This window comes from Macaca thibetana, chromosome 8 (assembly GCF_024542745.1).
Source record: "Macaca thibetana thibetana isolate TM-01 chromosome 8, ASM2454274v1, whole genome shotgun sequence".
Taxonomy (NCBI): domain Eukaryota; kingdom Metazoa; phylum Chordata; class Mammalia; order Primates; family Cercopithecidae; genus Macaca; species Macaca thibetana.
The window spans coordinates 7,072,548-7,085,313 of NC_065585.1; the positions used below are offsets into that span (position 1 = coordinate 7,072,548).

At 41.9% G+C, this 12,766-nt stretch overlaps 1 protein-coding gene across 8 annotated transcripts in view; it reads left to right on the top strand.

Moving 5' to 3' along the window:
- FAM135B (family with sequence similarity 135 member B) overlaps nucleotides 1-12,766 on the top strand; it is a 360,700-nt gene that overhangs the window by 327,300 nt on the left and 20,634 nt on the right. For all 8 annotated transcript variants that reach the window (XM_050802604.1, XM_050802605.1, XM_050802603.1 and 5 more), the window contains one exon: nucleotides 10,105-12,130. In XM_050802604.1, coding sequence (XP_050658561.1) covers nucleotides 10,105-12,130 — 2,026 coding nt within the window. The remainder of the gene's footprint in view (nucleotides 1-10,104; nucleotides 12,131-12,766) is intronic.

Sequence of the window (12,766 nt, forward strand, 5' to 3'; positions counted from 1 at the left end):
TGGTTGCATTCTTCAGAGTTTCTGATTAGCCTTTCCAAAGGAGGTAATCAGATATGCATTTATCTCAGTGAGCAAAGGGATAGCTTTGAATAGAATGGGAGGCAGGTTTGCCTTAAGCAGTTCCTAGTTTGGCTTTTCTCTTTAGCTTAGTGATTTTGGGGGCCTCAAGGTATTTTCCTTGCACAATGTCATATTTTAGGATCAGCCTCTCCTTGCAGCTTCTGTGTTGAGCTTGAGGCTGGGACTCCTGCACAGTGCAGGTGCACTCATCTTCCTGGAAGAACAAAGGCAGTCACTCTCAGAGGCGGATCTCTCTCCTCCAGTCTTCTCTCCACGGACCTCTGACCTGAGCGTTCTGTATCCCCCATACTACTTTTACAGAAATAACTGTACCCCCACTCCAAACTGAAAGCTTCTCTTGAACTCCTTGGTCTCTCACAAAGTATTCTGATGATTCTTTAACCCCAGATCAAAAGCATGAGTGATAAAGAACTATTTTCTCTTCCCTCAAGAACCCAGTGACCTTAATATTTATACCCTGCCGTGACGTTATCAGATACAATTATATTCCATTCGTCCAGTGTAAGGGAAAAAGGGAAATAAAAGATTTCCATTTCTATGTGAAAATAATAGCATTTGCTGGGCACGGCGGCTCACACCTGTAGTCCAAACTTCTCGAGAGACTGAGGTGGGAGGTTTGCTTAAGCCCAGGAGTTAGAGGCTACAGTGAGCTATGACTGTGCCTCCTGTCACTGCACTCCAGCCTGCGTGACAGGTGAGACCCCATCTCTAAAAAGAAAACACAACTAAGGAAAGCCATAATAGCATTTCTTCATGGTCTGTGACAGTACCATGGTGTATTAGTATGTTCTCACCCTGCTGATGAAGACATACCTGAGACTAGGTAACTTACAAAGAAACAGAGGTTTAATGGACGCACAGTTCCATGTGGCTAGGGAGGCATCACATGGTGGAAGGTGAAAGGCACGTCTTACGTGGCAGCAGGCAAAGAGAGAATGAGAGCCAAGCGAAAGGGTTTTCCCCTCATGAAACCATCAGATCTTGTGAGATGTATTCACTAGCACGAGAACAGGTGAGGGAAGCTGCCCCCATGATTCAATTATGTCCCACCAGGTCCCTCCCACAACATCGGGGAATTACGGGAGCTACAATTCAACGTAAGATTTGGGTGGGGACACAGCCAAACCATATCACGTGGCCTAAACATATGCCATGTGCCAGACACTCTGCAAAATCTGTCTTTGTCTCTGCTCCCCCAACACCCACACCATGCCTCTCTATTCTAAGACAATTGGGAGGTTCGCCTAAAACCTGAAGAGTTGGCCAGATTGTCAGATTGTCTGGTTTTGAGTCTTTCCCCCTAACGATTATTAACTGTGTGAAATTAGGCAAAAGGGGTTAGAGTTTCTCCTCCACAGGATTGCTGTGACTAGTGGATTGATCAGTCCATAAAACACTTAAAAGAGCAACTGGCATAAAGGCATTCTGAATGCATGTTAACTAACACTATTCATTAGTATTTGACTCTAAATCCATTCTCTTTCAATTAGATCCTTTGCTACTTTCATTTTTCTATAATTACAATAGTGAAACTAATTATTTGCTATTTTGGCAACTGACTGACTTCATGCACTTTCTGTTTCCTGTCTTGGCTGTCCGTGATGAATTTGGTGAATGTTTTTTTTTTTTTTTTTTTTTTTAATTCCAAGAATCTATGACCTGTGGTATAAAGACCAGATGACTCATTTATACAAGGCATTCAAGTTCATCTATGGCATGGGTTCTCTCTCTGTCTGACTCCATACCCCCAACACCTCACTCTTGTTCCATCCACATGGGAATGAACCAAACCTGGAGCAGAGTGTGCCCAGCTTTCTGGGCCTTTGCCCATGCTGTTCCCTGTGCTTAGTGTGGCTCACTCCCTCCTTTTCTGAAGAAGTTCATTTCATATTCCCCAGCAGTCCCATTCTTTTTTTACTTTTTAAAGACTTTTTAAAAGAGCATTTCAGGTTCCCAGTAAAGGAAAATAAAGAGGAAGATACAGAGATTTCCTACGTACCTCCTGCGCCCTCACATGCACAGCCTTCTTCATTATCAACATCTCCCACCTGAGAGGTGCCTTTGTTACAGCAGATGAAACTCTATTGACACGTCATTATCACCCAAAGTTCCTAGTCTGCACGAGGGTTCCTTCTTCATGTTACGCATTCTATGGGTTTGGACAGACGTATAATGAGTGATGTGCATCCATTCTTATAGCACAATACACAGTAGTTCCATTGCTCAAAAAATCCTCAGTGCTTAGCCTATTTATCTTGCCTTCTCCCCAGTGCCTGGCAACCACTAGTCTTTTTACTATCTTCATTGTTTTGCCATAGTGCACATTATTTTGGCAGAAGAGATAGCTGTATCTGTGTATATTTCCCAACATTTTGCAAATTCCTTAAAGGCAGAGCTTGGTTCACTGTTATAACTAGTACTCACTTTCCCTCCTCCTAAGCCACTGCCTAGGAGAGGGACTTTTCACGTAGAGTATGTCAAAGTACTGTTTGTGGGACTAAATGATATTGAAGCAACATTTTTTCAAGCCAATGCAAACAATAATGAGCATATTATTATTTGTTTTGTTGGATTTCTGTTCTATTCTCAATTCATCACCTATGTACTAGCCATGATGCTAGCCTTGGGGCTATAGAAATTCACAAAACATCAACTCTTCTCTCTAGACTTGACAACAGATGCACAAACAGATCATAGTATGGCAATAGGATATATCACACTGCATGTATCTAGAAAGGAGGCTCAGAATTTGTTAGAGAATGTCTAACTTGTGGTAGGTTGTGGGAAGGATATCATAGAGAGAGGGGAATTTGTTCACAGTTGCTCAAGATGCAAAGAATGTGCCCTGGTAAGGAAGAGATCCATTATTTCCTTGCTGCAATCATAAACTTCATTCCAAGGCATCATGTCTTAATGCTGCCTGCAGTCTGTAAGTAGTGTCTCAGTGGTTTACTTCATGATCACATTCAATAGTGATTGCATTGATTTAACTTCTACTAAGACCATGTGGAGGATTTAAACTTTTTAAAGAAAATAAAAATCCAGTCCTTTTTTTGTTTGCTGTATATGTAAATTGAATAACATGTCACACGACTATTTCATGAGAGCCATGATACAGACAGACATGAGAGGTTATTGTTTTTGTCCAGTTACGAATTCTTAGAAGGGAGGGAGGCAGAGAGAGAGTGAGGGGGAGAGAAGAAAGGAAAGAAGAGACAAAAGCTTGAGAGAGAGAATGACTTACCTAAATAAAAATAGGAAAAGATCATCTTTGGCTCCCCACCATCTGATTATGAAGATCCCAATGATTCCGGGAGCTTTCCTGTGGTCTGAATGCCTCAAAGGAGAGTTTCTCTTAATAAAATTGAAGCTTGGCAGTATTTTTCTGAGAAAGTAGAAATCTGTCTTCCCCAGGTGTAACATCATCTTGTATCATAACTCTACTTTGACTTATGACTATAGAGCATGAAGTTTACTTTGAATCTTCCCATTGTAGAGTTGAGGACAGTGACCTCTAATAGGATAAGAGCTTATTTGAGTTCCATAATTGTCCAAGGTCTTGTCGCTGGGTAAATGGCAATGTCAGAATTGAAAATCAGGCTTTTCTGGCTCTAAAGCTGTCTTTTACTCTGTAAATATTGTGCATAAGATGGAGAAATGCTTTAATATTTACAAGTGGGGATTATTACACATACTTTGATAAGTTAAAAGTAAAAGGATGACAGGTTTGACAGCTTTTTGTTTGTGCAGTACCATTCTGACACTAACTACCCAGAGGTCAAACTTCACCATCTAAGGGCAGAATCCTCGATGAACTTTACCTTTAAATACCAGACACCAGGCTGGGCACGGTGGCTCACGCCTGTAATCCCAGCACTTTGGGAGGCCGAGGCGGGTGGATTGCCTGAGCTCAGGAGTTTGAGACCAGCCTGGGCAACATGGTGAAACCCCATCTCCACTAAAATAAAGAAATAAAAAAATAAAATTAGCCAGGCATAGTGACATGTGCTTGTAATCCCAGCTACTTGGGAGGCTGAGACAGGAGAATCACTTGAACCTGGGAGTGAAGATTGCAGTGAGCTGAAATGGAGACACTGCACTCCAGCCTGGGCCACAGAGCGAGACTCCATCTCAAAAGAAAAAGTAAATAAATAAATAAATAAATAAATAAATAAATAAATAAAACCAGACATCAGCTCAGGGGTTCCCAGGCCACCCATATTCTGAACAACTGGCTGCAAATTGTGGGTTTCCATAACCCCTCAGGTTCAATAATTTGTTAGAATGACTCCCAGAACTCAGGAAAGCATCGTACATATAATTGCATTTTTATTATAAAAGATACAACATCCAGTTAAAAAGGAGATCCATAGGATGAGGTCTGAGGGCCCTCAGACATAAACATTCTGTGCCCTCAGGACTTACCACCCTCCAGGCACACCGGTCTGTGTCATCACCAGAGACACTCACCTAAGCCTCAGAATTCAGAGTTTTTATCGGGGGTTCGTTGTGACCAAAATCAATCTCCAGGTCACTCTTTCCCAGAAATCAGGCTGGTATTACTTGACTGAATGTCTTAACTGTCTAGTCACATTATTGGTCTTTCCAGCATGGCCAACCTCTATCCTGAACTAACTTATTAGCATAAAGTGTTTAGGGATTCACCATGAGTCTCTGGTTAGCAAACATTGTCAAGACCCCATAAATAACAAAGAGACTATTATCATTTGAGAAATTCTAAGAATCTAGAGACTATCTCTTAGGAATTAGGAATGAAAAAATGTCAGATTCTTTTTTTTTTAATTATACTTTAAGTTCTAGGGTACATGTGCACAATGTGCAGGTTTGTTACATATGTATACCTGTGCCATGTTGGTGTGCTGTACCCATTAACTTGTCGTTTATGTTAGACGTGTTTCCTAATGCTATCCCTCCCCCCTCCCCCCACCCTAGAACAGGCCCTGGTGTGTGATGTTCCCCACCCTGTGTCCAAGTGTTCTCATTGTTCATTTCACACCTATGAGTGAGAACATGTGGTGTTTGGTTTTCTGTCCTTGTGATAGTTTGCTCAGAATGATAGTTTCCAGCTTCATCTATGTCCCTACAAAGGACATGAACTCATCCTCTTTTATGGCTGCATAGTATTCCATGGTGTATATGTGCCACATTTTCTTAATCCAGTCTATCATTGATGGACATTTGGGTTGGTTCCAAGTCTTTGCTATTGTGAATAGTGCCGCAATAAACATACATGTGCATGTGTCTTTATAGCAGCATGATTTATAATCCTTTGGGTATATACGCAGTAATGGGATGGCTAGGTCAAATGGTATTTCTAGTTCTAGATCCTTGAGGAATCACCACACTGTCTTCCACAAGGGTTGAACTAGTTTACAGTCCCACCAACAGTGTAAAAGTGTTCCTATTTCTCCACATCCTCTCCAGCACCTGTTGTTTCCTGACTTTTTAATGATCGCCATTCTAACTGGTGTGAGATGTATCTCATTGTGGTTTTGATTTGCATTTCTCTGATGGCCAGGGATGATAAGCATTTTTTCGTGTGTCTGTTGGCTACATAAATGTCTTCTTTAAGAAGTGTCTGTTCATATCCTTTCCCACTTTTTGATGGAGTTGTTTGATTTTTTCTTGCAAATTTGTTTAAGTTCTTTGTAGATTCTGGATATTAGCCCTTTGTCAGATGGGTAGATGGTAAAAATTTTCTCCCATTCTGTAGGTTGCCTGTTCACTCTGATGATAGTTTCTTTTGCTTGCAGAAGCTCTTTAGTTTAGTTAGATCCCATTTGTCTATTTTGGCTTTTGTTTCCATTGCTTTTGGTGTTTTAGTCATGAAGTCCTTGCCCATGCCTATGTCCTGAATGGTATTGCCTAGGTTTTCTTCCAGGGTTTTTATGGTTTTTGGTATAACATTTAAGTCTTTAATCCATCTTGAACTAATTTTTGTATAAGGTGTAAGGAAAGGATCGAGTTTCAGCTTTCTACACATGGCTAGCCAATTTTCCCAGCACCATTTATTAAATAGGGAATCCTTTCCCCATTTATTGGTTCTGTTTATATGATGGATTACATTTATTGATTTGTGTATGTTGAACCAGCCTTGCATCCCAGGGATGATGCCAACTTGATCATGGTGGATAAACTTTTTGATGTGCTGCTGGATTCGGTTTGCCAGTATTTTATTGAGGATGTTTGCATCGATGTTCATCAGGGATATTGGTCTAAAATTCTCTTTTTTTGTTGTGTCTCTGCCAGGCTGTGGTATCAGGATGATGCTGGCCTCATAAAATGAGTTAGGAAGGATTCCCTCTTTTTCTGTTGATTGGAATAGTTTCAGAAGGAATGGTACCAGTTCCTCTTTGTACCTCTGGCGGAATTCAGCTGTGAATCCGTCTGGTCCTGGACTTTTTTTGGTTGGTAGGCTATTAATCATTGCCTCAATTTCAGAACCTGTTACTGGTCTATTCAGGGATTCAAGTTCTTCCTGGTTTAGTCTTGGGAGGGTGTATGTGTCCAAGAATTTATTCATTTCTTCTAGATTTTCTAGTTTATTTGTATAGAGGTGTTTATAGTATTCTCTAATGGTAGTTTGTATTTCTGTGGGATCGGTGGCGATATCCCATTTATCATTTTTTATTGCATCTATTTGATTCTTCTCTCTTTTCTTCTTTATTAGTCTTGCTAGTGGTCTATCAATTTTGTTGATCTTTTCAAAAAACCAATTCCTGGATTCATTGATTTTTTGAAGGGTTTTTTGTGTCTCTATCTTCTTCAGTTCTGCTCTGATCTTGGTTATTTCTTGGCTTCTGCTAGCTTTTGAATATGTTTGCTCTTGCTTCTCTAGTTCTTTTAATTGTGATGTTAGAGTGTCAATTTTAGATCTTTCCAGCTTTCTCTTGTGGGCATTTAGTGCTATAAATTTCCCTCTACATACTGCTTTAAATGTGTCCCAGAGATTCTGATATGTTGTGTCTTTGTTCTCATTGGTTTCAAAGAACATCTTTATTTCTGCCTTCATTTCGTTATGTATCCAGTAGTCATTCAGGAGCAGGTTGTTCAGTTTCCATGTAGTTGGGTAGTTTTCAGTGAGTTTCTTAATCCTGAGTTCTAATTTGATTGCACTATGGTCTGAGAGACAGTTGTGGTAATTTCTGGTCTTTTATATTTACTAGGAGTGCTTTACTTCCAACTATGTGGTCAATTTTGGAATAAGTGTGATGTGGTGCTGAGAAGAATGTATATTCTGTTGCTTTTGGGTGGAGAGTTCTGTAGATGTCTATTAGTTCTGCTTGGTGCAGAACTGAGTTCAATTCCTGGATATCCTTGTTAACTTTGTGTCTCATTGATCTGTCTAATGTTGACAGTGGGGTGTTAAAATCTCCCATTATTATTGTGTGGGAGTCTAAGTGTCTTTGTAAGTCTCTAAGGACTTGCTGTATGAATCTGGGTGCTCCTATATTGGGTGCATATATATTTAGGATAGTTAGCTCTTCTTGTTGAATTGATCCCTTTACCGTTATGTAATGGCCTTCTTTGTCTCTTTTGATCTTTGTTGGTTTAAAGTCTGTTTTATCAGAGACTAGGATTGCAACCCCTGCTTTTTTTTGTTTTCCATTTGCTTGGTAGATCTTCCTCCATCCCTTTATTTTGAGCCTATGTGTCTTCTCTGCACATGAGATGGGTCTCCTGAATGCAGCACACTGATGGGTCTTGACTCGTTATCCAATTTGCCAGTCTGTGTCTTTTAATTGGAGCATTTAGCCCGTTTACAGTTAAAGTTACTATTGTTATGTGTGAATTCGATCCTGTCATTATGATGTTAGCTGGTTATCTTGCTCATTAATTGATGCAGTTTCTTCCTAGCATGGATGGTCTTTACAATTTGGCATGTTTTTGCAGTGGCTAGTACCAGTTGTTCCTTTCCATGTTTAGTGCTTCCTTCAGGAGCTCTTGCAAGGCAGGCCTGGTGGTGACAGAATGTCTCAGCATTTGCTTGTCTGTAAAGGATTTTATTTCTTCACTTATGAAGCTTAGTTTGGCTGGATATGAAATTCTGGGTTGAAAATACTTTTCTTTAAGAATGCTGAATATTGGCCCCCACTCTCTTCTGGCTTATAGAGTTTCTGCGGAGAGATCCACTGTTAGTCTGATGGGCTTCCCTTTGTGGGTAACCTGACCTTCATCCTGGCTGCCCTTAACATTTTTTCCTTCATTTCAACTTTGGTGAATCTGACAATTTTGTGTCTTGGAGTTGCTCTTCTCGAGGAGTATCTTTGTGGAGTTCTCCGTATTTCCTGAATTTGAATATTGGCCTGCCTTACTAGGTTGAGGAAGTTCTCCTGGATAGTATCCTGAAGAGTGTTTTCCAACTTGGTTCAATTCTCCCTGTCGCTTTCAGGTACACCAATCAGATGTAGATTTGGTCTTTTCACATAGTCCCATGTTTCTTGGAGGCTTTGTTCATTTCTTTTTACTCTTTTTTCTCTAAACTTCTCTTCTCACTTCATTTCATTCATTTGATCTTCAGTCACTGATACCCTTTCTTCCACTTGATCGAATCGGCTACTGAAGCTTGTGCATGCATCATGTAGTTCTCATGCCATGGTTTTCAGCTCCATCACGTCATTTAAGGTCTTCTCTCTGCTGTTTATTCTAGTTAGCCATTCATCTAATCTTTTTTCAAGGTTTTTAGCTTCTTTGCGATGGGTTCGAACATCCTCCTTTAGCTTGGAGAAGTTTGTTATTACCGATCATCTGAAGTGTACTTCCATCAACTCTTCAAAGTCATTCTCCGTCCAACTTTGTTCCATTGCTGGCGAGGAGCTGCATTCCTTTGGAGGAGAAGAGGTGCTCTGATTTTTAGAATTTTCAGCTTTTCTGCTCTGGTTTCTCCCTATCTTTGTGGTTTTATCTACCTTTGGTCTTTGATGATTGTGACGTATAGATGGGGTTTTGGTGTGAATATACTTTCTGTTTGTTGGGTTTCCTTCTAACAGTCAGGACCCTCAGCTGCAGGTCTGTTGGAGTTTGCTGGAGGTCCACTCCAGACCCTGTTTGCCTGGGTATCACCAGCGCAGGCTGTAGAACAGCATATATTGCAGAACAGCAAATGTTGCTGACTGATCCTTCCTCTGGAAGCTTCGTCTCAGAGGGGCACCTGGCTGTATGAGTTGTCAGTCAGCCCCTACTGGGGGGTGCCTCCCACTTATGCTACTCAGGGGTCAGGGACCCACTTGAGAAGGCAGTCTGTCCATTCTCAGATCTCAAACTCCATGCTGGGAGAACCACTACTCTCTTCAAAGCTGTCAGACAGGGATGTTTAGGTCTGCAGAAGTTTCTGCTGCCTTTTGTTCAGCTATGCCCTGCCCCCAGAAGGTGAGTCTACAGAGGCAGCCAGGCCTCCTTGAGCTGCATTGGGCTCCACCCAGTTCGAGTTTCCTGGTTGCTTTGTTTATCTACTCAAGCCTCAGCAATGGTAGACGCCCCTCCTCCAGCCTCGCTGCTACCTTGAAGTTTGATCTCAAACTGCTGTGCAAGCAGTGAGCAAGGCTCCATGGGTGTAGGACCCTCCGAACCAGGCGCAGGATATAATCTCTGGTGTGCTGTTTGCTAAGATGATTAGAAAGGCACAGTATTAGGGTGGAAGTGTCCTGATTTTCCAGGTACCATCTGTCTTGGCTTCCCTTGGCTAGGAAAGGGAATTCCCTGACCCCTTGTGCTTCCCGGGTGAGGTGATGCCCCACCCTGCTTCAGCTCACACTCCGTTGGCTGCCCCCACTGTCCAACAAGTGCCAGTGAGATGAACTCAGTACTTCAGTTGGAAATGTAGAAATCACCCATCTTCTGCATCACTCATGCTGGGAGCTGTAGATTGGAGCTGTTCTATTCAGCCATCTTGGAACCAAGTCCTCAAAGCCAAATTTTTTATTATACAGTTAGACATTTGGATAACTTGTAAACATAGATTCTTATGCTATAATATAATTTTCTTTCTTTTTTTTCCCATAGGGCATAACTTGAGCGTTTATCCTAATTTTGATGTTCCAGTGACAAGTCCTACAATAATGAATCTAAAAGAGAAAGCAGATAACTGTATGGTAAATGGCAATTTATCTTTTAGGGAAGACCTTGTCTTGTCTACCATAAAACCATCCCAAATGGATTCTGATGAAGAAGTTATAAAATGTCCAGAGCTGGCTGAGAATGTGGCCACACAAAAGCATATGGATGTGTGCTCTGAATCTCAGGTGTATATAACAATTGGTGAATTTCAAAACAAAACAGGTGTGCCTGAAGATGAATGTTGGACTGGCCAAACATCTGATGCTGGGACACATCCAATGGCAGATGTGGATACTTCTAGAAGGAGTCCAGGCCCAGAGGATGGACAGGCCCCAGTGCTGACCTACATTGATGTAAAATCTAGCAATAAGAACCCCTCCAGAGCTGAACCCCTGGTGGCCTTCAATGCTCAGCATGAGAATAGGAGCTCTAGAGATAAGTATGGATTAGACGGGACTGGGCCAAGCAAAGTGGTAGTAGGTGGAAGTCACCAAAATGCCATCTCTTCAGACAAAACAACTCTCCATGAATTAAGTACTCTAGGAAAGGGAATAGATCAAGAGGGGAAGATGGTGCTGCTAAGCTTGAAACTCACCCCCTCTGAGCCCTGTGATCCACTAAATTCTACTGTGAAGGAGCCCTTAGATATTAGGTCTTCCCTAAAGGACTCTCACACAGAAGAGCAGGAGGAAATCTCAGTGCTATCCGGGGTCATCAAGAGATCTGCATCCATCATATCGGATTCAGGCATTGAGAGTGAGCCAAGCTCCGTTGCCTGGTCGGAGGCCCGAAGCAGGGCTCTGGAGTTGCCCAGTGATCGGGAAGTCTTGCACCCATTTGTTCGAAGACATGCCCTCCACCGGAACTCCCTAGAGGGTGGGCACACAGAAAGTAACACGAGTTTGCCAAGCGGCATCCAGGCTTCTCTCACCTCCATTAGCTCTTTACCTTTTGAGGAGGATGAGCGGGAGGTGGCACTCACTAAGTTAACCAAGTCTGTATCTGCTCCCCATATCAGTAGCCCAGAGGAGGCTGCTGAAGATGCAGACACCAAGCAGCAAGGTGGAAGTTTTGCTGAACCTTCAGATATGCACAGCAAGAGCCAAGGTTCCCCAGGACCTTGCTCTCAACTTTCTGGTGACTCTGGAACACAGGATGCTGGAGCAGACCATCCCCTGGTAGAGATAGTTTTAGATGCTGACAACCAGCAGGGCCCTGGATACATAGACATTCCCAAAGGGAAAGGGAAGCAGTTTGATGCTCAAGGACACTGCCTTCCTGATGGCAGGACTGAGAACACTCCAGGTGTTGAAACCAAAGGTCTTAATTTAAAAATACCACGTGTCATAGCACTTGAAAACCCCAGGACCAGATCTCTTCCTAGAGCACTTGTGGAAACCCCAAAGGGCATACCTAAAGACTTGAATGTGGGTCAGCCAGCTCTTTCCAACAGTGGCATCTCAGAGGTTGAGGGTCTCTCTCAACATCAGGTGCCTGAATTGAGCTATACATCAGCTGCTGATGCCATCAACATGAACTCAACAGGCCAGCAAAGCCAAAGCGGTTCACCTTGCATTATGGATGACACAGCATTTAATAGAGGAGTGAATGCCTTCCCGGAGGCTAAACATAAAGCAGGCACTGTGTGCCCCACTGTGACCCATTCCGTTCATTCCCAAGTTTTGAAAAACCAAGAGCTGAAGGCAGGCACTTCCATCATGGGGTCCCATCTGACCTCTGCAGAGACCTTCACTCTGGACAGTCTGAAGGCTGTGGAGGTTGTGAACTTATCTGTATCTTGCACTGCCACCTGTCTCCCTTTCTCATCTGTGCCCAAGGAGACCCCTGCCAGGGCTGGATTCTCTTCCAAACAGACCCTGTTTCCCATCACCCATCAGCCTTTGGGATCCTTTGGAGTTGTTTCTACCCATTCCAGCACGTTGGATGAGGAAGTCAGTGAAAGGATGTTTAGGTAAGCTGGCTGATGGGCTTACCTTTCCCACAACAGTCTTTTAAATTTTTCCACATATTTCTCCATTTCATGCATACTATTTCAAAATTTAGATATCTGTGATTTTCTGATTTAAATAAGGTAATATATCATATTATAGATAATATATCATATATTTAATTCATATTATATGAATTAAAAATGCAGAATGCTGTAAGGAAGTAAAAATGGTCAATAAGTCTACCTCCAAATGTAACCACGGTGTATATTCTTCTGCATTTTTTCTATGTGAATCTATATCTATTTATGCTTTTTATACAAAAATGAGACCATTCTGTACAAATGGCAATTGTAAATGTTTAATTTAATAATATATTAGAAATATCTATGTTTGCATCATCATTTTAATAATTACACAACATTCTGTTGCATGAATATACCATGATTTGTTAACCAAATTCTTTACAAATGAACCTTTAAATTTTAACTATTGATTGATTGATTGATTGATTGAGACAGAGTCTCGCTCTGTCACCAGGCTGGAGTGCAGTGGCTCAATCTTGGCTCACTACAACCTCCACCTCCTGGGTTCAAGTAATTCTCCTGCCTCACCCACCTCCACGCCCAGCTAATTTTTGTACTTTTCGTAGAGATGGG